This window comes from Piliocolobus tephrosceles, chromosome 2 (genome assembly GCF_002776525.5).
Source record: "Piliocolobus tephrosceles isolate RC106 chromosome 2, ASM277652v3, whole genome shotgun sequence".
Classification (NCBI taxonomy): Eukaryota; Metazoa; Chordata; class Mammalia; order Primates; family Cercopithecidae; genus Piliocolobus; species Piliocolobus tephrosceles.
The window spans coordinates 94,025,458-94,053,156 of NC_045435.1; the positions used below are offsets into that span (position 1 = coordinate 94,025,458).

General features: G+C 36.7%; 1 protein-coding gene across 7 annotated transcripts in view; it reads right to left on the bottom strand.

Moving 5' to 3' along the window:
* Positions 1-27,699, bottom strand: part of NKTR (natural killer cell triggering receptor) — a 50,686-nt gene that overhangs the window by 7,338 nt on the left and 15,649 nt on the right. For 4 of the 7 annotated variants that reach the window (XM_023231490.3, XM_023231489.2, XM_023231491.1 and 1 more), the window contains exons 3-13: positions 24,468-24,542; positions 23,001-23,108; positions 22,425-22,469; positions 20,624-20,711; positions 11,553-11,582; positions 10,825-10,970; positions 9,334-9,556; positions 8,104-8,259; positions 7,150-7,237; positions 6,184-6,329; positions 2,080-4,971 (exon numbers count right to left, since the gene is read on the bottom strand). In XM_023231490.3, the coding sequence (XP_023087258.1) occupies positions 2,080-4,971; positions 6,184-6,329; positions 7,150-7,237; positions 8,104-8,259; positions 9,334-9,556; positions 10,825-10,970; positions 11,553-11,582; positions 20,624-20,711; positions 22,425-22,469; positions 23,001-23,108; positions 24,468-24,542 (3,997 nt within the window). Of the gene's footprint in view, positions 1-2,079; positions 4,972-6,183; positions 6,330-7,149; positions 7,238-8,103; positions 8,260-9,333; positions 9,557-10,824; positions 10,971-11,552; positions 11,583-14,916; positions 14,945-20,623; positions 20,712-22,092; positions 22,121-22,424; positions 22,470-23,000; positions 23,109-24,467; positions 24,543-27,699 lie in introns of all 7 variants that reach the window. The other 3 variants (XM_023231494.1, XM_023231492.1, XM_023231493.1) reach the window with 3 other exon arrangements.

The window sequence follows — 27,699 nt, forward strand, 5'->3', positions numbered from 1 at the left end:
CGATCTCGGCTCACTGCAACCTCCGTCTCCCAGGTTCAAGTGATTCTAGTGCCTCAGGCTCCTGAGTAGCTGGGATTACAGGCATGCACCACCACGCCTGGCTAATTTTTGTATTTTTAGTAGAGACGGGGTTTCACCATGTCAGTGAGGCTGGTGTTGAACTCCTGACCTCGTGATCTGCCCACCTCGGCCTCCCAAAGTGCTGGGATTACAGGCGTGAGCCACCCCGCCCAGCCCAAAGTTCTATTTTTTTAAGCTAGATGGCAGGTACATGAGTATGTATTACATAGTTTTTTATACTTTAATCATTTTTTATGTCTAATACTTAATAAAACAAGCAAAAATGTAAGCAGTACAATTCTGCCCCTCTGCATTCACTTGGCTCCCCACTCTTCTCCCCTACTTTAAGCCTGTCATTCAGGAACCCAGAACAATACCTCTGTGTATAGGTGACATTATGTAATATCACCATAGGTTTTATTCAGTATGCACTTATGTTTTGGAAGACTGACCTGCTTCCAGTATATCTGCAAGAAAATGAATACATCATGTTCTAATAAGATCGTAGTCTTTTATTCAACCAAAAATAATAAAGCCAGACCCTATGAGGTGACTGAATGATGAGTAAGACACAGTTTCTGACTTTAAGGAGTTCGCAGCTTAATGGGGGTGTCAGGCCCAGGCAGGTAACCAAAACAGGGAGGCAGGGCAGCACTCAGGCTTATCCCTCTCAGTCTACTACCTGTTAGCTACATAGCCTAGAACAAGTCCCTGAGCCTTTCATGCCTTGCTGTCTTCATTACAAACTGAAATACCACCCACTCCAAGGCAGAGGTGGGAAGGTAAATGAGAAGAGTGGCCAGCATCACTAATAGCTCAGAGCTGTCTCTGTGTAAATGGTAAGGTGGATCATAAGCAGACAGGAAGCCGGAGTCGCTCAACAGGCAACTACATCTAGCAACAGGAACTCAGAGAGAAAAGGCCACGAGGAGGAAGAGAAGCCGATAACACAAGGACGAAATGGCCTGAGTGGGAGAAAGGAGAGCTAGCAGAGGGCTCCAGCAGTGAGGCTGAAAATATGCCGCAGCACTGGCCATCGGAAGTACCTGAAAGTCTTAAGTCAGTAAACTAAGAGATGCAGGGAGGGGAAGGCACAGAAGGCAGCAAGCACACAGCCGAGGAGAAAATGGGAGACCGAGTATAGATGGCACGTGGCAGTTCCTTTTTTAAGAAGTCTGGGTAGGCAAAGGAAGAAAGACTGATGAATGACTAGAAAGGAAAAACATGTCAAAGATTCTTACAGTATTTTCAGTTCAAATGATGAGTATCAAGCACAATATAATAAGGGATATGAATAATTAAGAAACAGGTAAAACCATAAAATATTTACAAGAAAAAGAATGCAACACAACTGCTTACTAACTTCCTATTGCCATCACAAATATTTTTAGTTTTTAATTCTCATCTGTTATCCATTCTATGCTGACAAGTTATGATGCAATTTATAATAACAAAAAACCTTTTCATGAAGGTGCAGAGTGACAAAGTTGAGGAAAAGGTGTTTTAAATTCTTTTATTGCTTTTCAAACAACAACAACAAAAGATCTAAAGATGATCGTGTTTATCCCTATCCCACATCTAAACTAAGACGCATGTCTTGGGCAGGTAACTTTGCCTCTCTGGCCCTCACCTTCCACATGTGTAAAATGGAAGGTTAGATTAATGATCTGCAAATTCTGTATATTCTATCAATTCAGGATTCCCTTCTAAGGCATCGCTGACTGGCAAGAAGCAGCCTCACCTTTAAAGATGGAGAATTTACCAACTATCATGGGAACTCATTTCTAGTGACAGAGAGCTTTAAATTGATAGTAATAGAGTTTTGTAAACCCAGCCCAAATTTCTCCTCCTGAAATTCCCTCTCCCTAAGTCCTCAATCTACTCTTTGAATCACACAAAACAAGACTTCTTATTCCTTTCAGATATTTGGAAATAGTGATTCTGTCCCTAATTCTGATATTCTTCCAAGCTAAACAATAACAGACTCTCTTTGGGAGAAGGAAAGAGAATATTGCTCACCGATAAGATGATGTGGAGCTTCTCGATCGACTTCTTGAGTGACTATAGGAGACAGACCTTGTTCTGTGTCTTGATTTGGTTTCAGATTTACTTCGAGATCTACTTGGACTCCTGGACTGGCTATCATCATCCCGACTAGGCGTCTGCTCATCACTTGAACTCTCCTGATTTCTTGGTCTACGGTTTAAGCGTGCTGTCTTTCTTACCTCATCAAAGAGAGACCCAGGCCGAACTTTATTTTTGCTTTTAATTTCTATTCTCAAGCCTTGTGGTTTCATTTCAGGCACAGTGGTCAACGCCTTAACTTCCACAGCACTGGATGTGGCAGCAGTAGGTGCTGCCAGGTTCCCCACACCTTGCAGGGGCTTCCATTTCTTATCAATGAGGTTGACCTGGCTCTTCTCAGCCACCTCCTTCTTCCCGGTACTTTCTCCAGCACTAGCCAAGCTAGCAGAGCTGCTGTCCTGTTTCCCCACTTCACTCAACACTTTACTTTCAGACATGCTGCTTTCCTGTTTTACTACCTCTGCTTCAGGATGTTCCGTTGCCATATCCTGCTTCAGAACAATGTTTATATCTGGGGTATCAAGCCGTGCATTTCCTAGAGGGGAAGCCTCTTCTACCTTTGCTGGGGAACTCCTATCAGGAGTACAGATCTCCATGTTGTCATCTGTTTGAAGCACATCTTCCAATCCATTGGTAACACTTTCTTCAACATGCTGAGTGTTTTGCGAACAGGCCACATTTTCCTCAGTATTTAAAGCTGTGGGAGAAATACTGAGTTTACTATCATCTTTAGTAAACTGATCAAGATCTGAGGAAACAGTCACTGTATTATGTTTACCTGAAAGGTTGCCCTCTTCACAGGATTTCTCAGGTTTTGGAATATTATCTTTTATGGTTTCACTGTTTTCAGAAACTTTTTTCTCTTTTGACTCCTGAGTAACTTGCTTGTCATCAATCTCCTCCTCCTCCTCCTCTTCGCCAAATTCTAGTGGAGGCTGCCAGTGAAATGCTTGCTTTCGTTTTGGAGCCTTGTGCTTTTTGTCTTTTTTCCCTTTCAATTTCTCTTTCACTTTTTTGGTGTGTTCTCTTTTAAGATTTTCCTTTGACCCATGTTTGTGCTTTTGTGGCTTTCCTCTATTGTTTTCCGAATTGGAACAGGACCCCTCAGACTCAGAAGTTGATGTGCGCTGTTTGCTTGATTTCCAAGCACCATTATCATCAGGCAGTGAAGTATTTGCAGATGACTTGGTTGTGGGTTTCACTTTGATGTGAATTTCACTAACCTCTGATTCAGAATCGGATGTGGCCTCACCTTCCTCCTTGTCAGAGGATGGCCGGGAGTCATTTTTACTGTTTTTAGTTACATCTCGTTCTGAATTTGACTCAGAGTCCCATTTACTACCAGCATAATTCTTCCTTTTGGGCTTACTGCCGTTTCTAAGGTGATCAGAAAGATTCTCTTTCAAAGTTCTTTTTTTTGAATGAGGGCATTCCCGTTCAGGCTTGGATTTTTCTTCAACTCTGTTTTTTTCTTGTTTATTATGTGTTCTTTCCATTTGGCCCTGCTTCTCTTTTTCCTGGGTTGACTGTGTAGCCTGAACACTTGACTGCTCACTGTCTGAAGAATAATCTAAAGATGATCTGCTCTCGCTATACTTTCTCAAACATGAAGACCTGTCTCTACCTTTGACATATTTACTGTGAAGTGTCTTTTCAGAGCTGCTGCTGTGTTTTTTATGTGAAACACTATTTTTTTTCCCACTGGATCTAAGTCTCCTCTTACCTCGCCTTCCATCATCACTGCTAATAGAAGTATATGAAGATGATCTACTACACTGTGAATGATCACTGTATTTATTTCGTGAATGAGATCTAGATGATGGAGACCTAGACCTTGAATGTGAACTAGCTAGACTACGTGATCTTGTATATGATCTGGAATAAGATCTACTCCTAGAAGATCTGCTCCTTGACCTTGGTGAGCTTTCTGAACTTCTATCACTGTATTTTGAATAAGTGCTCTGATCACTTTCTGAATTTTTTTCTCTTTTATGGTAGGATGATGAGCTACCAGTCTCTTTAATATTTGCTAAACTGTAAGTGCTTTGGATGGGTAGCAAATGGGTTGTTTTAGCTTTCATTTCCTGAATTCGCTCATAAGAGGGCTTCCAAGGTTTCTGTCCAGGCTTCCATCTTGAAGGGGGCGGACTGTCACTCAGTGGTATTACAGGAATATTTTCTGCTACAACTGGTTGTACTACTACATTTTCATTTTGTGCCATGGTTGCTCTTAAAGGTTCTGTTTTAACTGGTTTATTTTCACTTAACTGAGAAGCTGGTTTTCTTGGTGATTTTGATGTTCTCTTTCGGTGCCCAGACTTGGAACTAGATCTGGACTTTGATCTACTTCGAGACTGTGATGAGGACTTTGACGCAGTCCTTGATCTTGAGCTTCCTCTAGAATAAGACCGTGAGTGAGATTTTGATCTGTATGAGTCTCTGCTGGAATGGGTTAAAGAGCTCTGGACATCCTTATCAGATTTAGACCAGTCTCTCTTTGATGAGTGATGAGACGATAATGAGGAAGAACGTGAACTCCTTTCTCTATCACAAGAGGATTTCATTCTTCGAGTGGAAGATTTTGAGGATTCTATGTCAGACGGTATAAGAATCCTTCTCTTCTTTGTTTGTTTGTGTCTTCTGCAATGTTTCTGCTTTTTCCCTTTCTTTTTATGCTTAACCTTTTTTTCTTTTCTGCGTTTTTTATGGTGGCCATCAGAGTGTCTTGTTGTACTAAGGTCTGAATAATATCCATTATAGGACCATGATCTGGATCTCTGGGACAAGCTTCTTTCATCCCATCGACTTGAACAGGGGTCACTTAACCTATAGAAAGGATATAATATTCATGTGGTGATTTATAAGCATGTTTTCTACGCCTAAGACACAGCTTTGTTAACAACAAAGTTCCTGACCCCATTAACACTTTAAGCACACGCAGGAAGCATGAATCAGAGTTATAGGCCTGTCTTGTTATGCTTTCAGAGACACACACTGAGAACTACTAACAAATTCACTTATAAAAGGATTTTTTTTTTTTAAGCTAAGCAAAGAACCTTACATATGTTAGGAAAATGTGTTTGAAAACCAAACCAACTAATCACAAGAATACTGCTGAACTCAATCACAAGAGTTCCTGGCTGTTACCTGCTCACAACCCTCTGCCTCTCAGAACAGTTTTTGAGGGTGAGTCAAACCAAGGTCTTAAACAATTTGTTGATTTTCTGAAGATGCAGGATAGCTGCCTGAAACTAGCATGAAGTTTGTTTTTTCTCCGCCTCACAGAGGTAATCCAGATTTCCCCTAAGACTGTAAACCACTTAAAAAAGAAATTGAGGAAGAAGTACACAAAAACAGATACAGGCTTTACAATCTGAGCGTTTATGTCAAGGCTCAGAATTGAAAGTCCTCAGCACCACTGTGTCTGAGCCACTTCTACACAGCAGATGCATTCCTTTTCCTCCTTTTCCCAATTCCAAACCACTCTGCAGGATGCCCCCAGAGAAAAAGAGAATACTACCATGGAGGATCACACAGGGTCCCATTAGCATATCTTTCACTAGCTATTCTGGGGCCTGTCCCCTTCCTAAAATAAATATTCCACTGTGGGACAGTACTGAAGGTAAGAGATGTATACACTTCTAAAAAAGCAACAGTCTCTGAGATCAAAAGTCAACATGCACACAGAGTGCAGGTTTTCCCATTTACCAATGAACTCATCAGTGACCTGGCTGGCTAGGAAAGAATCTGCTATATAATTTCTAAGTCCTAATTATTTCTAAAATTGACTAAGAGGTCATTAAAAGATACAGGCTTATAGTTTTTGTTTAAGGAAAACAGGATTTTGGTTGAAAAGCCCAACTAGTTAAGAGTACTACTTTCACCAAGTAGTCCCAAATGCATTTCCTTTGGTCACAGTCTAATTCTGACTGTCAATTTTTCATTGACTCTTTAATGAAAAGTCCAGAATTGTATCCAATCCCTTTAACACTTAAAATATTACAGACACAGGATTGTGCTTTTACTCAAAGTTCTTACTTATCTCCTTTACTCCATTTTTCTCCACTGGGTGGTCTATATGCTCTTAATCTCTGCATTTCCTCTTTCCAGTGAGGAGGAGTTTCACTGCTGTCATCATCATCTGACTCAGAACAGGATCTTGATCTTGGAGGTGTGTGATAGCGCTTTAAAAACAAAAAGAATACTATTTTTTAAAATGCCTCTCCATGACAGTCAGTTATATGACAGAGTTAAGTGAAAGACCCAATCTCAGATCATCCCATCAAAGGCAATGATTTAAGTTACCAAAAGGATGGTCTAAAGTTCTTTTTTTTTTTCTAACTTTTATTTTAGGTTCAGGTGAAGTTATTTCTTTTTTTTTTGTTTTTGAGACAGAGTCTCACTCTGTCACCCAGGCTGGAGTGCAGTGGCCGGATCTTGGCTCACTGCAAGCTCCGCCTCCTGGGTTTACGCCATTCTACTGCCTCAGCCTCCCGAGTAGCTGGGACTACAGGCGCCCACCACCTCGCCCGGCTAGTTTTTTGTATTTTTTAGTAGAGACGGGGTTTCCCTGTGTTAGCCAGGATGGTCTTGATCTCCTGACCTCGTGATCCGCCCGTCTCGGCCTCCCAAAGTGCTGGGATTACAGGCTTGAGCCACTGCGTCCGGCCTCAGGTGAAGTTATTTCAAATAAGGCATTAAAAGAGATGGACAAGGCTGAGATTCACCTGTAATCCACGAAAAATTTTCCTCTTTAAAGTCTTAATGATTTCTCAGCATACTCACTGATGGTTTCACATGTTCCTCCTTTCATACTCAATTAAACCCATTCAAACACAGCAGTATACTTTGCTCTAACAGCAATACCTTCCCATAACCGTGGAAAATACAATTAGTTCCTTGAACAGATTCTGTATTATATCTAAAATTAAAGCTAGGATTTTAACAATAGGTAAAAATCTTTTATTAGATACATAACTTCAAAAAAAGTCTTATCACACATACAATTGTGCCCCTTCCTTTAATCTTCCGTCCAGACTTTGATACAGATGGTTTCTGATCACTTACAATGGGTGCAACATCAGGAATCTTCCTAGGAAAAGAAGATTGTGATGAAAATTAAAAATAAGCAAAGAAGCTAGAATTTTTAATAATGAAAACATATTATGTTAAGCTATTAATTCAAAGATACATGCCATTTTGCAATCGCTTTTTAAAACAAGACAATATCAGGCTTTAAAAATATTTAATAAACTAAATAACTTTATGCAGAGACCTAATTATAAACAAGGACTCTTATACTTTTCAGCTTTCAAAATAACTCTTCATAGGGAACTTATCAATAACACCAGCCATTATGGTATTTCTGTTCATGAAACATTTTCTTTTAATAATTCTAAACTTTAATATACAAAATACATTAAATACTATTTTCTCAGACTAAATCTAAAGCGACACATTCACTCTTCCAATGCAGAGAAGTAATCGTTGAACAAGTTGACAAAAGTAACTTATTTGATACTAAATTGTATCTCCACTCACCATGCAATTAATTATACACTATTCAAATTAGAAAGCATGCTTCATCACTCAAATGGATCTAAAGAATTCAACTAACTCTCTATTCTGATAACTAAAACCTTACCCCTTTAATAAAAGGCAAAGGCAAGAAGATCAGGAATAAAATCTTTCCAGATCACCAATAAGAGCTTCCCTGACCAACTTGCCCAACCTCCTCTCCCTACTAGAATGTGAATTCTGAAAGACACGGTACATATCACTCAATAATCTGGTATCTCCCATATTTCCTACACATCATTCATTAATCTAATACTCCCATAGTATTTTTCAATGTGCTTCAAACATGGATCATGTTCCATACATGAGTGTGGAATGCAATGAGCTGACAGAACTGTGTCTCAGAGAAATAAAAATATATAGTGTAGTCATCCCACTTACGGTTCAGGTTCTGCAGTAACAACAGGCATATCTCTTCTCAGTAAAAATCGGTTCTCAGGCACTGGAGGAATCTCTTCTGGGCGGACCACAGGTTTTTCCCTTTTAGCACTGGAATCAACTGACCTTTTTTCATTGGTATCACTCCTCTCAGAGTGACTTTGAACAAACCAAGTCGCTGATTAAAATGTATAATGTTTGCATTTCATAATAAAAGCACATAAAATTAGACACTGAAACAACAGCATAATTAATGATAGCTAACAAGTCTCACTCAAAAGAGTTATATGATTTTCACAAAGAGAAAATATATCAACCCAGTGAAAAACCCAAAGACTAGAATTTTGATAGGAAAATTGGTAAACGATCCTAACTTTTTTATTTTAAGAGTTCCTGGAGGTCAGGCATTGTGGCTCACACCTGTAATCCCAGTACTTTAGGGGTCTTAGGTGGGAGGATTGCTTGAGGCCAGGAGTCAGAGACCAGCCTGTTCAACATAGTGGAAGACCCTGTCTCTACAAAAAATTTAAAAATTAGCCAGACATAGTGGTACACGCCTGTAGTCCTAGCTACTCATGAGGTTGACGCAGAAAGATCTCTTGAGCCCAGGAGGTGGAGGATGCAGTGAGCTATAATTGTGCCACTGTATTCCAGCCTAGGTAACAGAGCAAGACCCTATCTCAAATAAAAAAAAGAAAAGAAAAAAAGAAAAAGGCCCGGGGCGTTGGCTCACGCCTGTAATCCCAGCACTCTGGGAGGCCGAGGCAGGCAGATCACAAGGTCAGGAGATCGAGACCATCCTGGTTAACACAGTGAAACCCCATCTCTACTAAAAATACAAAAATTAGCCGGGCATGGTGGCAGGCGCCTGTAGTCCCAGCTACTCGGGAGGCTGAAGCAGGAGAATGGCGTGAACCTGGGAGGCAGAGCTTGTGGTGAGCCGAGATCGTGCCACTGCGCTCCATCCAGCCTGGGCAACAGAGCGAGACGCAGTCTCAAAAAAAAAATTCTTAGGACTATTTTGACCTGAAAACTGAAAACACACAAATCTTTGAAATGAAATGCCTATGCTACCTACTCCTAGATTTGCCAGATTTCAATTTAGATAAAGTTTAAAAAATGCTATCCTTTTTCACTAACAGGTAATAAAATTGAGTTTATAGAATTATACATACTTTTCCCAATCCAGAGAGTTTGTTTTTAGGTAAGAGTACATTGGTGTTTTACACATACCCTTTTGGATTCATTACATGTTTATTCCTTGGTTCTTCTGAACTGCTTGCTTCCTTTCGCCTCTTTTTAGAACGTTTAACTTTTGGCCTCCTCTTATGTTTCCTCCTTCTGCTTCTCTCATGTTCAATTTCACTTTCTGAAGATGACTCTGAAGAGGAAGAGGAATTGGAAGAGGAATCCGAGTCTTCTGAATGAGTTGGTTTCTTCCTTTTTTTCTCAAAAACTTTTAAGAAACATTAATAAAAACATTAGTACTAAACTTCAGTGCCTACCTTTCAGAGTAAAAAGTGTGTTTTACTGAATATCATAAAATATGCTTTACATACAGCAAAAAAAAATTAAGTATAGACAGCTTTTTTCAAGTTTATAATAAAATTACTGGCAAGATTGTAAGGAAATAACTCCCTTGTCTTTTTGAAGCCTATATTCTGGTTGGGTCAAATAACAAGAAATAGGACTGGTGCAGCAACTCCTATCTGTAATCCCAGCACTGTGGGAGGCCAAGGTGAGCAAATCACTTGAGGTCAGGAGTTCAAGACCAGCCTGGCCAACATGGTGAAACCATGTCTCTACTAAAACTAACAAAAATTAGCCAGGCATGGTGGTGCATGCCTATAATCCCAGCTACTCCAGAGGCTGAGGCAGGAGAATCACTTGAACCCAGGAGGTGGAGGGTGCAGTGAGCCGAGACAGTGCCACTGCACTCCAGCCTGGGTAACAGAGCAAGACTCTTGTCTCAAAAAAAAAAAAAGAATTGCATAATATGACAAATGATAAGTGCTAAGACAGAAAAAGCAGTGTAAAGGGAATAGGAAGATTGGGGTAGTTTAACACAACATTTGAACAGAGACTTAAAGGAGCAAGGGACTGTGTCATACAGATATCTTAACGAAGGCTGTTCTGGACAAAGAGAATAGGCAGCACAAAGAACCTGAGTGGTTGGCATGTCTGAAAAAGGGTCAATGTGCCTGGAAGGCAATAAATAAGGGAAGAGTTTAAAGAGACAGCAGACAGCTGGACCAGCCAGGGCCTTAGAGACCACCGTAAAGACTTCTGCTTTGGATGATTGAAGAAGGGAGTCCTTGGAGAGTTCTGTGCAGGCGTGACATGAATGCAAACTATGGTTCAAAGGGATCACTCTGGTTGCTGTTAAGAACAGACCATAGCGGGCCTAGGATATAAGCAATGAGACTAGTTAGGAGGCTATTGCTGCTGACAAAAGATTATAGGACAGAAGCAAGGTAAACAGTTACAACGCTACAGCAATAATCCAGACACAAAATACTGGTGGTTTGGATCAGGCTGGTGGCAAGGGAAGTAAGAAAAAGTAAGATTTGACAAGATATGCTAAAAGATTAAATGTGTAAGGTATGATTCAGAGGCACCAAGGGCTATTGCTATGCCACCAATTCCACTACTCAAATCTAGTTACAGTCTTCAACAATGCTGTACCTGTGGCTCAGTTTCATCTACTGTCAAAACAGTTCTTACCATCTTTTATTGATTTTGTGGCAAGTACTCCACAGTCAATAACTCGCACGTCTGCATATGGTCTGCTTGCAGCATCGGTTTTCAGATTTTCAATTTGTTCGATTACTTCAAAACCAGAAATAACTAGTCCAAAGACGACATGCACCCTGTCATAATACAAATTCAAGAAACAATTGGTTTGATGATAATTAAGCTATAAACAGTAATCAAGACAATTAATTGTAATCAAGGACATGTCCACAGACCTGAAAATAAAACCAAACTGTCTGTTGTATGAAGCAACTAGAATGGAATGAGAACTTGAAATCTGCTTCATAAAAGGAAACCATTATGCAAACTGGGCCTGTTTTCTGCCTTTAATACAATGGTTCTTAACCATTTTAGGGTAAAGATTCTGTAACATTCAGACTTCACTTGGTACTTGGAAACCTTCCTTACAGGGACACCTGAAATTGTACTGCTTACTATCTGACCCATTTTGGAAAACAGAAAAAAAAAAAGAATTATATTGCTGAGAAGGCCATCCCTGAGCACAGATTAACTCCTTCAGTGACATGAGAGCCATGGGGTTTCAAAATGACTATATTCTGTGATTCTAAAGAATAGTTTGGCTATGAAATTAAGCTAGCCATCAAGAGGGCTCCCTTGAGGGCTCAACCATGGTCCACTCTCTCTTTATGGCTGGCCACCCAAACACTTCCCCAATGTAGTAAGAATGTAACTCTTACCCATCCAGGTGTGGAGCAGGCTTTGTGGTACTATGTAATAAACACCAACACAAAGATGATGTCAAACAGGATGTGTTCAGGTGAAGAGAGCAGAAAGATTTAAACACAGCATGTAGAGAACAAAGAAGTAAAGATAAAAAGATAGGGGAAAAAGTTAAATATGATATACATCTAACCTTAAAAACCACAAAACAGCAATAGTAGCCATTTTACTAATTTAAAAAACTCAAAATTATAATGAATTACAATCATCTCTATTAGATTATATATGTATATATATGAAATCAGTTTGATTTGACTTATAGCCATAAATATACAATATGAATACACATAAAAATTAAAGTTACTCTCAAATCCAAAACAACAAAACAAAACACTTAAAAAAAAAAAAACTCAAAATTTATCAGCATAATTAAATAAGAAAAGCACCTCTTATTTGCCCTATGGAAAGAAAGTGTGATTAACATTTGCCTCACACACTTAAATGTTTTCTTATTTGTTATTTCTCATACTGAGTCAGTCCACATTTTTAGGCAGGCAGACAGAGGTAGGTCTTAGGAGTTCTGTTCCCAGAATTCCTGCCCATCTTTCTTCACCCAAGGTGAAGCTCTGACACAGCAACTCTGAAAATGCGATAGGGAGAAAAGCTTCAATCTGTCATCCCTTCTGACAGCAAAGTAATGATGGATAACATCACAGACATTTTAAATTTCCATGGCCCAGAAAACACCCAACCGGCTTCTTCTACAGTCACCAACTGTCAGACAGTCACTCTTGGGAAGCCTAAGGGGTACATTTGGTTAAGATATTTTGAACCCAAGCTAGTTTTCCCATAGCATTTTCACAGATCTTCACATTATATGAATTGCAGTGGAAAACATTCAAAAGCAGATAATTAGACTCAGAATTATATACCACAAGCATCTTGATTTATAAGAATGAGAAATAGATATATAAGAGATAGAAAATTTGAAAGAGAAAAATATCACTAGATGTCAGGCCATGTTAAAGCAGTCAACTGTACTAGAAGCTCCCACATAAATTTTTGTATTCATTTTAAGGCAATTTTAAGACATGTAAGTGAACAAAACCCAGTTTTTAACCTTTGTAACAACGCTAAAAATATTTATTGTACAAGGATTTGTAACGCTTATACTTACATTAAGAATATTCAGTTCTGTAAGAGCACTACAGAATTTAATTTAAAAAAATTAAAATGTCAACTTAAGTAGTTCCAGAATTTTAAAGAAAATATTAAGTTTTAAAAGCACAAATCTCAAATATTCCTTAGAAAATTGAAAAGTGGAAATACACGACAATGTAATTATAAAAATAAAAACAGCCAGCAAAAACAAAACAAAACAAAAACTATCTAGTGAATTAATGAGCCCCACTAGTGTTTAAACCATTAAACTAGCATCCAGAAACCACCTTGGATGGTAACTTCAAGATAGAAATATGCTTTAATTATACAACTTTACCAAAGTACACTAAAGACAAGAAATTTGTACAGAAGCTAGTGATTCTATTATATGAAAGATGTAAAGAGTGCTTTTATTTTTATTTGTTTATCTTGAGATGGAGTCTCACTCTGTTGCCCAGGCTGCAGTGCGATGGCGCGATCTCAGCTCACTCCAACCTCTGCCTCCCAGATTCAAGTGATTCTCCTGCCTCAGCCTCCTGAGCAGATGGGATTACAGGCATGCGCCACGAGGCCCGGCTAATTTCTGTATTTTTAATAGGACGGGATTTCACCATGTTGGCCAGGCTGGTCTCAAACTCCTGACCTCAGGTGATCCGCCTGCCTCGGCCTCTCAAAGTGCTGGGATTATAGGTGTGAGCCACTACGCCCAGCCAAAAGTGCTTTTAAAAAAGTAAATTTTTCTACAATGTTAAGGGGTCAGCCCCAAATATGTAGAAGTAAAAACAATGTATGGTTTCCAGATTAGATACATTCCTTCTCCTTCCTTGATCCTTTCCCCCATAACTCACAGATCCTGTAGTACTGGGGAAAGCCTGCAAATTTTACTTAAAACATGAAGAGCCCAATTCAATTTGCCATCCTGGCTAACAGAAAGGCTGTAAAAACCACCTTATGGCAAACTTTTGGAGAAAATGGTGAAATAAAACATTCCAGAGTAACGTAGTGATGCAGCAACATACTACTTGAGATTCAATTTGAGGATGGAATAGCTATCTTTATGATATTCAAATTTTAGTTTTTCATTCAAATGAAAACTGCCAAGAATAGGCAAACTTGGTCCTTTATTGTAGCAGTGCAGAAAACAAATGAAGACAGGAATGACTCTTTCAAGGACAACTCTGCCTGCCCATGGTGCCTAAATCTGATGTGAATGATTTAAGTCCATTACTTGCATCTGCAACTCAAGATACAGAAATATAAGTTTGTACTTTAATTGGATTAAATTACATATTAAGAATACTAAAAATATTTAACAAAAAGAAGCCCTCTGGGGTTCTCAACCTACATTCCAGGAGTAGAAATCCCAATGTAAAGCAGCTTTAGCTTAGCCAAGGTTACTGGCACTTGGCTAATACATGGATGAACAGAGGACATTAGCCAAAGAGGGTTACAAAAGAGCAGAGAGAACTAATATGCACAGTCCAGACTATTCAATTCTACTAAAAGAAGCAGAGAGTTCATCTCACTAACTCTTAATCTTTCAGAACTTTCAATGGAAAAAATAATTGCATTGATCTTAAAAGCAGCTGTTTAAAGAGCTGTGCAATGGTGACACATGCTCAGTAAGTTAAGGTCAGAGGCTATGAAAAATGTTTAAAATTTATATATGCTTATGAAAACATACCTAAAAAAGAAAAAACCACAAAGAACATTTCAAATTATAAAACCTTTCAATATTTATGCATTTCCATTTTCTCTTTTACTTAGAGACAGTGATTTTCCTGTTTCCCCGACCCCTGAATCTACTTTAAAAAACATGTGTGCAAGGTATTTAAGCCTTATGAATCCTAGAAATTGACAAGTGTCACTGCTACTCCAAAACCAATCTATAGTTTTATACCGTTATCAGATAAGCTTTTGCCCTTATACAGAAATGACTAATTCCACACTGAAATGAGAACTAAAACCATACTACAAACTATAACCCCACTCCCCCACCAGAAGATGTACAGGAACTTGGTGGAAACGAGCCACTCAAGTTAAAATATAGTTCCCAGGATTAAACATGAAAAATAAAACGCACTTGTTTTACATGTACTGCTGCTATACAGATAAAGCGAAAGTTTTTTTTTTTCTTAAAATGTTTCAATGCACATAACAACAGAATTAAAGAGATAAAGACAAAGAAAGAGAGAGAGCCTTAGAGTAATGAGACATTACCTTTGGAGCGCACGGTGTAACACTCTTTCTGTAAATTTTACACAAAAATGGCAAGAAATAAATTGTAATACACTTTTAAGACAAGACTGAATCTATGTTTTAATATCAATATAACTTTGAAATTAAATATTTTCAAGTTTTATGCAGAGCAAGAAAGCTTTTTTAAATGGAGGGCTCTAAATTTTCTTTCATAAGGGGTATTTACATAGAGATGAATTATGCTTAAGAAAAGCATTGTGGCTAAGTGGGAATCTATTTAGATGCTTAATATTGTAACACAGAGTGCCAATAATAGCTATTAACATATTATATTTCCTTTCACAAATCCCAGAAATTAGCTAAGACAATATTTTCTCAAAAGAGAATAGTGCATCTTGAATACATACATAGATATAAAAAATCTGAATGCCCAGGAGCAGTTACTACCAGTTGAAAGCAAAAATTTCATTAGAAAAAAGTGAGTTAAGATCATCCAAAACAAAATTTCAAGGAACTTTCAACTAACTCACATCAAACAGTTAAAGAACCTTCCATGCTTCTACATTTGAAACCTTTGTTTGGTGACATACCACAACAGACTACTTTCAGGAGTTACTGTTCAGTGACATTACATGCACATTGAAGTGAAGTCACTGAACATAATAATAAAGCAGCATAACTAACTACAATTTCAGGGACCTTCTCAGAGAGTAAAAAGGCAAGAGAGATGAAAGCGTAAGTGCAGTCAAATCTTAGCCACCATATCTTCTTTTCCTGTCTAATCTCTGATTTTCCCCATTATGAAGAATTTTTTTCAGAGAACACACACTGACCAATTTTTATCTGTATTTAAACAAATAAATCGATTACTACTCAGATCAAAATACTATTATACCATGAACAAAATGCTTTATAAGAGTTTTGAATGTAATAAATCTTGAAATATTTAAAAATAAGCTTAAATTTATCATAAAGGCATTGACAACATGAATAAGTGTCAAAAAAGAACATAATATTTGAAATAATGTGGAGTTTTCAATGAATGTTGCAAAAAAAAACAAATAAGTGACTGTAGCTGTAAAGTAGTATGGAAGAGGGAAATAAAGGTAACTTCTGTCCACTTTAGCTTTTAACATGCGATGCTTTCCCTTCAACTCCTGAAACTATCATGCTGCCAGGGAAGAGGCACCAAATTGTACAGAATGACAACACTTGTATAAGGGTAATGGAAACTAACCAAGCCACTTGACAATGCTCTACCCATGTGTTCCAAAAGGCACCACAATAGAAGTGCTTTCTAAAAATCAGCACTAAGTTAAGGTAATACACACCAAACATTACTAGATAAAAAATTTCTTCCACATTGCTAGTACGTAAGTTACATCAACATTAAGTTATTAAGCCTGGATGTTAGGGATGACACTTGATATTCAGAGAATTTGGTTTATGGCTAAGTTTCACAAACATCTTAGCTCATGAAAAAATCTGAAGTCAACATATGAAGGTATTGTATTACCCCAAAAGAAAGGAAGGAAAAAGCTAGAACTTCTCAGGTTATTAACACTTACTGGCATTTCCTCTCACATAAATTTATGAATATGTGGATAGAAAAAGCATTTCTACCCCAAATCTAGTTTTATTACCCAAAATGTCAATATAGCTTTACAAACCCCTTAAAGCCAACCACTCCTCAACTCTCCTTGCTCCACTACTTTGCAACAATTAGCACTCCTCTCCCTTTCAGGTACTTGCAAGTCAGATTCTTAAATGATATAAAACATATTCTAGAACTCCTTATGCCCCGCCACCCCATTGCCCTATTTATGACTGCTAAAATGTAACAAACATGTTTTGTTTAAAGTTCAAAGTTTGACTCTTCTACATTATCTTGTTTTCTTACATTGTTATAATTATTAATGACCACTGACAGTGGCCAGTGACAGGAACTGTTCTTGCAGGCTCTGCAGACCTACTCTACGGCTGTGCAGACTCATGTTGTAACAGCAGCTGATGAAGAGACTTCTGTTGCTCTTGATTTAAGATGAGCCCAATACTTCTTTAAGACATTTTTCAGACTAATGAAAGCTAGGCAATTATGACTATTTCCATTAGGCAAGACAATGTTTGCACACAAATCATTCCACACATTCAGAAACTTAGGACTACCCTACAAAACACTTTCTTCCTTTTATATCCATATTTTCATACCAATGTTTAAGAAAAACTAACTCAAGGTACATACGAAACTAAAATCAAGGTTTCCTGACAGCTATATTAGTGTCCTATCCCAAAGTTACTTACTACAAAGCTATAAACTATTTACTTAATCTTTTTCATGACTATTTTATACAACATCTTTGTCTTTTTGATTAATGTATATAAAGACAATGACAATTACAGTCAGAATTAATAAGCTATCACTAACAGCAAAAGGGGAAAGAATGTTTCCCCAAATGTCATTTTGTTTTCCAGCAAAATGCTTGATGCTTCTAATCTTTAACTAAAATAAATTCAGAGCAGAGTGGTTAATAAAATTTTGAGCTTAAATAAGCTTAAATTTATAGTAAAGCCATTAATAATATGAATAAGTGTGCAGGATTCTTTTTCTAGCTATCAGTTTCTTCCAGATTATAAGTAAAATTTCTATAACTTGGACTTTACATGCTTTTTCAAGAATTTAGCATAATCTACAGAATGAAAAGGTTGGACTAGATAATGTCTAAATCCTTTTCCATTCTATGACTCTCTAATTCTAGTTTTTATTGTGGTTTCTTCCTATTCTTTAACCTAAAAAATAAATAAGAATACAAAGGATAAAATAAATACCAAATTAACCTGGTAGCTTTAGTCCCAAGTCTTTGAATTCCTTCAAAAACGTTCAAAATAAAACCACTGTTTCCTTAGTGATTCAAGGGGATAGTGCCATGTATCACTTCTTCCACATTTCTTGAGCAGTACTATTCCAAAAAGAATCAAGTTTTCTTCTATATAGACCCCCGAGAGCAAAATCATTATAACAAATACAGTAGTAGAAATAAAGTTACTGTAAAAATTACAAATAGATTTATAGAAGAAAATCTGATTTTCATTATGTATATAATTGTTCCAGCCAAAGAAAGCAATATAAGCAAAATTATGTTGAATAAAAATGACATATGCCTAAGGAAGGGGGAGTTTTTAAATGTGTAAGTAATGAAGACAGTAGTTAATGCACAAAACACAAGAATCCTTGAGGGATGTTTTGCAAATACCCACACTAACAGCACCAAATCTACTCCTTAGAAATTGCAGAGTAACAGATTCGTAACAAAAACTACAAAAACAATTTTGCAATGATGTATTAAAAATCCTTATTGAGCTCATAAAGCAGGAACTATAAAGACAATTCCTTTTATTTTACCACCATTCTTACACTATCCTTTCTTTTTCAGATTCCAGAACTGACACTCAAGGTGCCATATGAGGAGCTGTGGTAACAGGGTAAAAGGCAGGAGCCATCCTTTGGAAGCCATCAGCAAGCTCTGTGACCATCAGAGCTATTATCTGTGATCATATACATAACCTGAAGACAGCGTATCATATTTTAATATTTTCAACTCCAAAAGGCATAGGGCTTGTAAAAACATAGTTTCAAAGATTTTTCTTTCATCAGCCACCATCTCCATTTTTACCTATCCTTCCCATAAAATGCAAGGATATGTTTTAGTTCTGAAACATGAAAGTTAATTTGATTTTATCCTGCAACTCTTGAGAACTGATCTTTCTAGCCAGCATAAAGAAAGTATATAGACACAAAAATCTTTAGAAAAAATACAGGAGGATAAAATAGTCAATTACTTCCAAGACTGCTTATTCCTTTCCAAAGGGACTGCAAACCCCTTTCTAGAAGGAAATTTCAAACTAAAAGTAAAAAATTTTCTTTCAATCAGAAGTTCACAGTGATTTTACCACCATCTAAAGTAAATTAACTTTGAAAATAAGCGTAAAAATTGTAATTGCAATTTATTTAAAATTATTTGGCATTCCTCCTCAAAAATTGTAGTCCAACATAAAATTAGGCCATGTAGAAAACAGTAAAGGCCTTTACTAGATATTCCTAGAGAATACTTAAGCAAGTACTAAATAAAATAAAAATAAGATGTTTTTGAAGGGAGAATTTCGTATACTGAATTTTAATTAGTGTATGTTTAACGATAGCATTTTTATTGAGTTTTAACTCTAACATTTTATGAACAAGCTAATGTATGTAACAATATCAAGAAGCTGCTGCTACTTGATAAATCAAATTTTAATTGTACTGATATAAAAAAGGAAATCTAAAAGAAACTTTAGAGCCCTCAAATGGTAGCTTCTTGACCAATGAATCATTATGTTTTTCATGTTCACAGTTCAGATAAGCTTAAAAATGGAAATGGGAAACCTCAACCAAAGGATAATTTTTACATTAAGTTACTATTAAAAAGTCTTTCTGAAAATATTTCTTTCTGCTTTGTACTGGCTCTTAAGAAGGTTAAGAATAGAAAATCACTCTATTAAAGAAGAGTAATAACAAACAACCTATGGGATCAAAACAAGATAAGAGAACAACCGTTGTAGTAGGTCTTTTACCTGTATAATTCTAAGCATAATCTTTTATCAGTTTTCCATTTTTAGGACATTCTTAGGAATAGAATGCCCCTTATCTGAACTTTATCAGATCATGTAGAAATATATTTTTCAGAAAAATTTAACATTTGAGTTTTATATGTCAGTAATACACTCCTTTAAAGACAGGGAAGCGCCATTCATACTCATTCATTCAGAAAGATGACAAAGAAAATGTTTTCAATAAATCATTAATGAAATATTTCTCCAACATACATAGCACAACTGAGATTCACTTCCAATCAAAAACAATAACCCTCCTGCTGGATAGTTATCTTTCACATTTTATATGACAGAATTATGATAAAAATAGGTTTTGAAGCAGCTTTAGATAAGAATATAACTGAAAGTATGCCAAAGGATTTATTTAGAATTTTCAGATAAGAAAAAGGTAAGTTTTTGGTTGTGCAATGCACATACATGTAAATATATTTGCTTTTTCAAAAGCAAATTTAGTATTCTTAAGTTTCCTGAGTGACAATCTCATAAATTTTGGTGGAAATGATAGCAACAATGGGTTATTTCAATTATGCATGGAGACCTCATAAAATTTGAGTTTTCTAAAATGCGTGCTCAACAGCAGGTCACCTATCTCTATATAACATCAGAAAATAACAGTACCTCTCTCAAAATTGCCTCAAAGAGCAACAGTAAGAGAAAACAACAACCATGCAATGGTTTACTCAAACTGCTTTCCCTGCTGAGGGGGTACAATAACTGAATCTGCTACTATGAACAATTTTTACATGTTCATCAATAGTTTATGTTCCAATCTAGTTTTGGTAAGTGAGCACTCAAATTTAACAGGGGCTTAAATATGCCGTCATCTTTTTTGAAGATGACGGCATATTTTGAAAACAATGTGTAAGTTTTAAGTTTTTTAAGTCCCATTCTTCCAATCCAGGATATATGCTGAATGCTGAGACAGTTGTTACATGTTGTAAGTTTCTATGATATTAGAAATTAATAATAAAAATAAAGCTGACAGAATTTTAGCATTAAACTTGGTTTAACTATACCATCTTTCTTATGAACAGCGCTTCTCTGTTTAAGAAAAGCTCATCTCTGAATTATGCCTACTCACATGAAAAACTGGGAACCATTGGTATGTTTCCCTCGATTTGCCATTGACAAAAGGAACGCTCTGTCATGTTTGAGAATAAAGTTTTCATCTGTTTGAAGAAAACACAAATTTGTCAGTCTCCAATTATAAGTCACTTTAAAGTAATGTTCAAGTAATAAATAGAAAGCAAAAGATGAAATTCCTCTTCTGGTCAGTACAGATAACTTGACTGAACACTCAGAAAAGAAAAATTTAAGCTAATCAAATAACAAAAGCATAAAAAGGCCAAAAGATACTAATTAAAGCCTTGAGGAAAAGAACATATATTTAATACTTTATACAAACAGCCTTAGAACAGTCACTTTTAGTAGTAATATACTTTGGCTAAATGATATTTAAATTATTAACTTTCAGGGAAAACTAGTAAAATTTTAGAAAAATCTCTAGCTTACTTCCTCCAAATTTCCAATTAGCTTGCCTAATGTACTATACATGGAAGAAGTTTAATAATCTTTTTAGGTGTTTAATTTTTATACAGTAAATTTATTATTCAACTGAATTGAAGCTAGACTATGAGACCAAAAAAATTATGTTATAGTTAAGTTACAGGAACATATCTAAATTAAGTATGTGTATACTCAATTGTATCACAAAATTATCTAAGCAAGAAAGCCCTGTGAAACAAAAATTTAAATAGCAAAATACAATTTTAAGGTACAAAAGTATCTGCCACAGGTAACAACCACAAAGTGGCCTAAAGCATTAGTTTTAAATTGCTACATAATAGAACCAGCTAAATAGCTGTTTCCTACTAGTTCAAAGGAAAAAAATCTGTGATAAAGATCACTTAGAGTTATTTTAATTCCAGCAGGAATATCCTTGAAAACAAATGTCCTTTTAACATTCATACAAACAAATCTTCTTCAGAACAAACAGAAACATAGAAAACTTTAAAAAGTGATTACCTTGGGAACAGGCTTCTGAAAAAGAGTAGTAATCCATTTTCCCCCAAAGGAAATATAAAAGACTATTATAACACTGAAGCTATTATAGCGTTAAAACCTAGTAATATTAGATTTCATTACAAACCTCTGCAACTGACTTTTCTAAGGCTTTTTGGGGCAAGTGCAATAGTTAGATTTATGCAGATGCTACTATTATAAGAATAAACACAGTCATAGTTCTAATATACAAAAGAAAACATACAAACCTTTGATAAAGGAGGAAATTCAACTTTTATTCAAAGAAATTGCTTGATTTAGGGGAAAAAAAACCCCACAACTAGACTCTTTTCCCTGATGTGAAATTAATAACCCATTGGGAAATGAAAAAAGATACAGAAGCATGTATGAAATAATACACAGAATTTTCCAAGTCTTCAAGCAATATAGAAATCCAGCCACAACCTGACCCAGACTGTCCATAAATTTATTAGGAAGGGTGCAAGGGAACAGAATTGGAGTTTGTGTTACTGAGCTTCGTTCTCTTACCTTTTCATTTTGCAAAAGACCACATTCTCTATAAACAAAAGAATATGTTGACAGTTTTAGGCAGGAAGATAGGAGTTTTCATGTATATAGTTGCCTAACCTCCATGCTGAAAGTCATGTTTAACCATAAAGTTAGCCTTAATTAATCTTGTCAATTAAAAATTATATATTACAATATAATTTATCCCCAAATTCATGCAAATAAAGTATTTTCATGCAGCATTAGTTTCATGCAAAAAGTGAACTATAAGTAAACCTCTTCTCATTAAAAGTATATGATCAAACTTGCTTTAATATCAGAACTGAAACAAAAGACCGTGAAATAAGCCTTACCTTTAAAATATCCACCATAAATTGATTCTCCACCTTTTCCATTACCTGCAAATAATGAGTTCCATTAAGCCATAATGAACGTTAAAAATATACTAACACATAAATCAGTTTTGATAGCTTCAATTTGCTGAAGGAAACCTTAGAATGTTATAATTGCTGCAATAATCAAAATTCTCAGAGTCCTCAATTAACTTCATCTTTAAAATATATGTCAAATCCCATTACAATAAATACCATAAAAAAAGCCATCTTCACAACCCACTTATTTCAAACAGTAACAACATCAAAAACATTCTAGAACAAAAGCAGTAAGACAGTACTTTGGCATTCATTGTAAAGGAATTCACTAAGTAACTATAATATTAATAAACTGCATAAAAACAAGATAAAATGTCTTACGTGGTACTTTGCTTTTTTATACATTCTGGATCTATAATATTCACTCATCCAACAAGTACTCACTGTACTCATTTTATATCATACTGTAATTGACACAATATTTAGAACTAAGAGTAATAATGAAATACTTTAGAAACTGATAGATGGAGTTATTAGGAACACAACTTTTAGCTCTACCTTCACTGAAGTCCCCACCCTGAATCATAAAGTTTTTAACCACACGATGGAACGTAGAACCTTTATAACATAACTTCTTCCCAGTTGTTTTCCCAAGGCCTTTCTCTCCTGGAAAAAAAAAAAGAAATGAAATTTAATTATACATACATCCTTCCATAGAAAGAACCAACCAATTAATCCTGTGTCAAATCTTGCTGGGCACTGGAAGAGATATAAGAAGTAGATGACATGATAATTTAACATACACACATGCATGCAAACCAAAATAAATAATACAAAGCAGCACGTAAATGTAAAATTGTGTGGTACAGACTCTACATGCTATAGGACATAATATTAGACACACTTGTCACTCTAGTTAAAGAATGAGGTCAGGCACAGTGGCTCACGCCTGTAATCCCAACACTTTGGGAGGCTGAGGTAGGCAGATCACTTGAGGTCAGGAGTTTGAAACCAGCTTGGCCAACAGGGTGAAATCCTGCCTCCAAAACAAAAAAAACAAAAATTAGCTGGGTGTGGTGGCACAGGCCTGTAGTCCCAGTTACTCAGGAGGCTGAGGCAGGAGAATCACTTGAATCTGGGAGGTGGAGGCTGTAGTGAGCTGAGATCACACCACTGCACTCCAGTCTGTTTTTGAGACAGAGTCAGACTCTGTCTCAAAATAAATAAACAACAAAATTAAGGAGTTAGGGCAAAAATTGCATATGTGTATCCAAGTAAGAATTTAAAATTTCAGTGTGTTCTAAATTTTTTTTTTTTTGAGACGAAGTCTGGCTCTTGTTCCCCAGGCTGGAGTGCAAGGGCGCGATGTCGGCTCACTGCAAGCTCTGCCTCCCGGGTTCAAGTGATTCTCTTGCCTCAGCCTCCCGAGTAGCTAGGATTACAGGAGCCTGCCACCACGCCCGGCTAATTTTTGTATTTTTAGTAGAGACCGGGTTTCACCATGTTGGCCAGGCTGGTCTTGAACTCCTGACCTCAGGTGATCCGCCTGCCTTGGCCTCCCAAAATGCTGGGATTACAGGCTTGAGCCACCACGCCCGGCCAGTGTGTTCTAATTTTAAAGTAACATTATAGATGTTTCCCTCCCCATTTTTTCTATTTATTTAAAATTTATTGTAAAATTTGGAATACTAAATTTTTTCAAAGTAGTGAAATTCATAAAATTCCATCAAATCAGTTTTGAATGTGTGCTATTATTTTATAAACTAACATGTATAGAGAAGATTCCATTACATAATATAGATTCTTACTCTCTTTTTCATTTTTGAGATCATTCCTTTCTAATATCTTCCCCTTAAGAAATGCTTCCCTGATTTCATATAAAAGTCAGTGTAAGTAACTCTTTTTTTTTTTAAATTCACAAAACTAATTTCACAAGTCCATTATTCTTCCAGGAAAATATCTATTCTGTTCAGCAAGGTAAAACTGTAAGACACAGCTTCTCATCGGAAATAATAATTCACTTACCTGAGCACAAGCAAAGGAAGTTTTTGCATGTTTTTGGACATATGTCTGAGAAGAGCTGAAACATAATGCGACCAACTGAAATAAAATACATAGGGAAAAAAGTAGTAAGCAAGTTAAATATATCATTTTAATGGGAGAAAGAAACAGGGCTAACAAATTAGAAAGTCTATTTTTATAATTCATTTTAATTTGTTAAAAGATGTAATGGGAAAGCATTTAACTGGGTGATATCTATGAACAAGAACACCACTTTATTTGTTATTGTTAAAATTTACATGCAGCCAAAGTGGTTCCAGCCCCAAAATTATAGGATTTTAAGTGTGTTTTAAAGGAACTTTGTATTATTAGATTTCTTGTAGTAGTATAGTCCCCTATCTGAACTATAATCTTCTTTAAAAATACTCTCAATAGTTGTTTGATTTATGCTTGGGCCCTTCCAGTGATGAGAGTACATCAAAAGATAGTAATTCTGGCCAGTATTGTTAAGAAGAAAGGTCTCTGTCTCTTTATTTTCAGCTTTCTTCCTTTAAGCAAGAACTGTTAAGAGCCACCTTCCTGAATTGCACCAATCACACTTAAAATTCACATTTTAAGCTAGGCATGGTGGCTCACACCTATAATCCCAACACTTTGGGAGGCTAAGGCAGGGAGGGTTGCCTGAGGTCAGGAGTTTGAGACCAGTCTGGGTAATGCAGAAGAACCCATCTCTACAAAAAATTTTAAAAATTAGCTGGGGATGGTGGCACATGCCTGTAGTCCCAGCTACTGAGGAGGCTGAGAGGCAGGAGGTTCACTTGAGCTCAGGATTTCAAGGCTGCAATGAGCTACGACCATGCAGTGAGCTTTGATTGTGCCATTGCACTCTAGCCTAGGTGACAGAGCAAGACTTAAAACAATACCTCCCATTCTATTCCCTGAGAGAGCAGAAAGAGAAGAGGTTATGGTTCCCTACAACAAACACGAAATTACAAGGAAAAGTCTGCAACTTCAATTTAACTATGCCAGAGAAAAATGGTTCTCAAACTTTGGTCTCAGGGTTCTTCTAAACTCATTATTGAGCTTTTGTTTATGTGGTTCATATCTATTGCTATATACCATATTAAATGTTAAAACTCAGAAATGTTTAAAACACAAGAATACACAAGCACACGTTCCATTAGCTGTCAGGGCAGTGATATCATCACATATTAAAATATAATCTCTGGAAAACTTGACTGTATATTCACAAGAGAATGAGAGCACAAAAGGTGAATCATAATCTATTACTATAAAAACAGTTGTGACTTTATGGACCTGTTGAAAGCATATCAATAAAATAAGAAATGTAGTTCTGATTTGCAATTAATAACTCTCGAGTTCCTTTTCCCTGTATTCTACAAGATCTTTTCCATTATAAACATTTTTATTTATTCAAAAGGACTTACAGAATAAATAAAAATTAACTGTGGACCAAGCATAAATCATGTTCAGAACAGATACAACATGATTCTGTATCACTAAGATTGTAATTTATTCCTGGCCATATCAGTCACTTCCTTTGAGGAGGAAACAATGATACTGCATTATAGACATCGTTAATGGGTAAAGCGGGATCATGTGAGAAGACCTTCCTGTGTCAACACTCTTAGCCTATAGCTTTAAAAGAGCCAAACTATAAAGCATTTTCAAAACTTTGTAGCTATTCTTAAAACCTAAGGGAATGAACAAAAAGACAGAAAGCAAGCAGAAAGGAGGACTCAAGATTTGCAAGCAGGGAGCAATGTATCTATCTAAAGTCATTTCAGAATTTTAAAAAAATACCTATAATATCAGTAATAGTAACTATTACCGTACTTATATAGCAACATTTTACCAGTATAATAACTGTATTTTCCTCAGTCCTCATAAATCCCTGGGAAATGGCTTAGCTGGTGTCAAGTTCAAAATCATCCAGCTTTGCATACCAGAAAGACTTAGATCTTTGCAATCCCTGTAAGATGGCTACTTTTCAGGACGGAAGACATAATCCAAATAATCAAAATGTAGGGCTTTTCTTAGGACCATAGTATCTTCAACATCAGGTGTTTTTTGTTTTGTTTTTTTTTTTCAAAAACTTGTAATGCCTCAAAATGAAAGCTGGTCAAAGTTTCAAAAGTTCTTAGTTTCTCCTTAACAGATGATTGGAAATTGTGTACCCTCCAGTAGTATAATACACTTGAAAACAGTTAAAATGTGATTACATTCCTATCCAATATTCAGAGAGGGACAGCTAACTAGAGTGGTTTTAAAAAAAAAAAATCTCGGCTGGGCATGGTGGCTCACGTCCATAATCCCAACACTTTCGGAGGCCGAGGCAGGCAGATCACCCGAGGTCAGGAGGTCAAGACCAGCCTGGCCAACATGGTAAAACCCCATCTCTACTAAAAATACAAAAATTAGCTAGGAGTGGTAGCAGGCGCCTGTAATACCAGCTACTCGGGAGGCTGAGGCAAGAGAATCGCTCGAACCTGGGAGGTGGAGGTTGCAGTGAGCCAAGATTGCGCCACTGCACTCCAGCCTGGGCGACAGAGCAAGATTCCCACCTCAAGAAAAAAAGAAAAGAAAAAAGAAAAAACAAATCTCACCTCTAATATCTTACCCTCTTCTAGCTTGGTGCAAAAAAAAAAAGTCTTTTGCCCTCTGAACCTCATGGCATAAGAGATAGAGCAGAGGTTTTTATCTCCTCTATGGCATTATGTTGTTAAGAACAAGAGGAAAAATACAACAAAACTGATTTGTTTTCACCTCAATAACATGGTGCAAGGTTAAACATTGGCAGACCAGAAAAACAATTTTAAAATCCTGAAAACACACATTAACCCAATCAGGTTTGCAAGGCATGACAAAGGCTGAACTATGGATATTCAGACATTAGTTGAGTCTACTTTCTTAAGTTAAAATGTTTCAGGGCCGGGCGCGGTGGCTCAAGCCTGTAATCCCACCACTTTGGGAGGCCGAGACGGGCGGATCACGAGGTCAGGAGATCGAGACCATCCTGGCTAACATGGTGAAACCCCGTCTCTACTAAAATACAAAAAATTAGCCGGGCGTGTTGGCGGGCGCCTGTAGTCCCAGCTACTCGGGAGGCTGAGGCAGGAGAATGGCGTGAACCCGGGAGGCAGAGCTTGCAGTGAGCTGAGATCAGGCCACTGCACTCCAGCCTGGGCGACAGAGCGAGACTCCGTCTCAAAAAAAAAAAAAAAAAAAAAAAAAA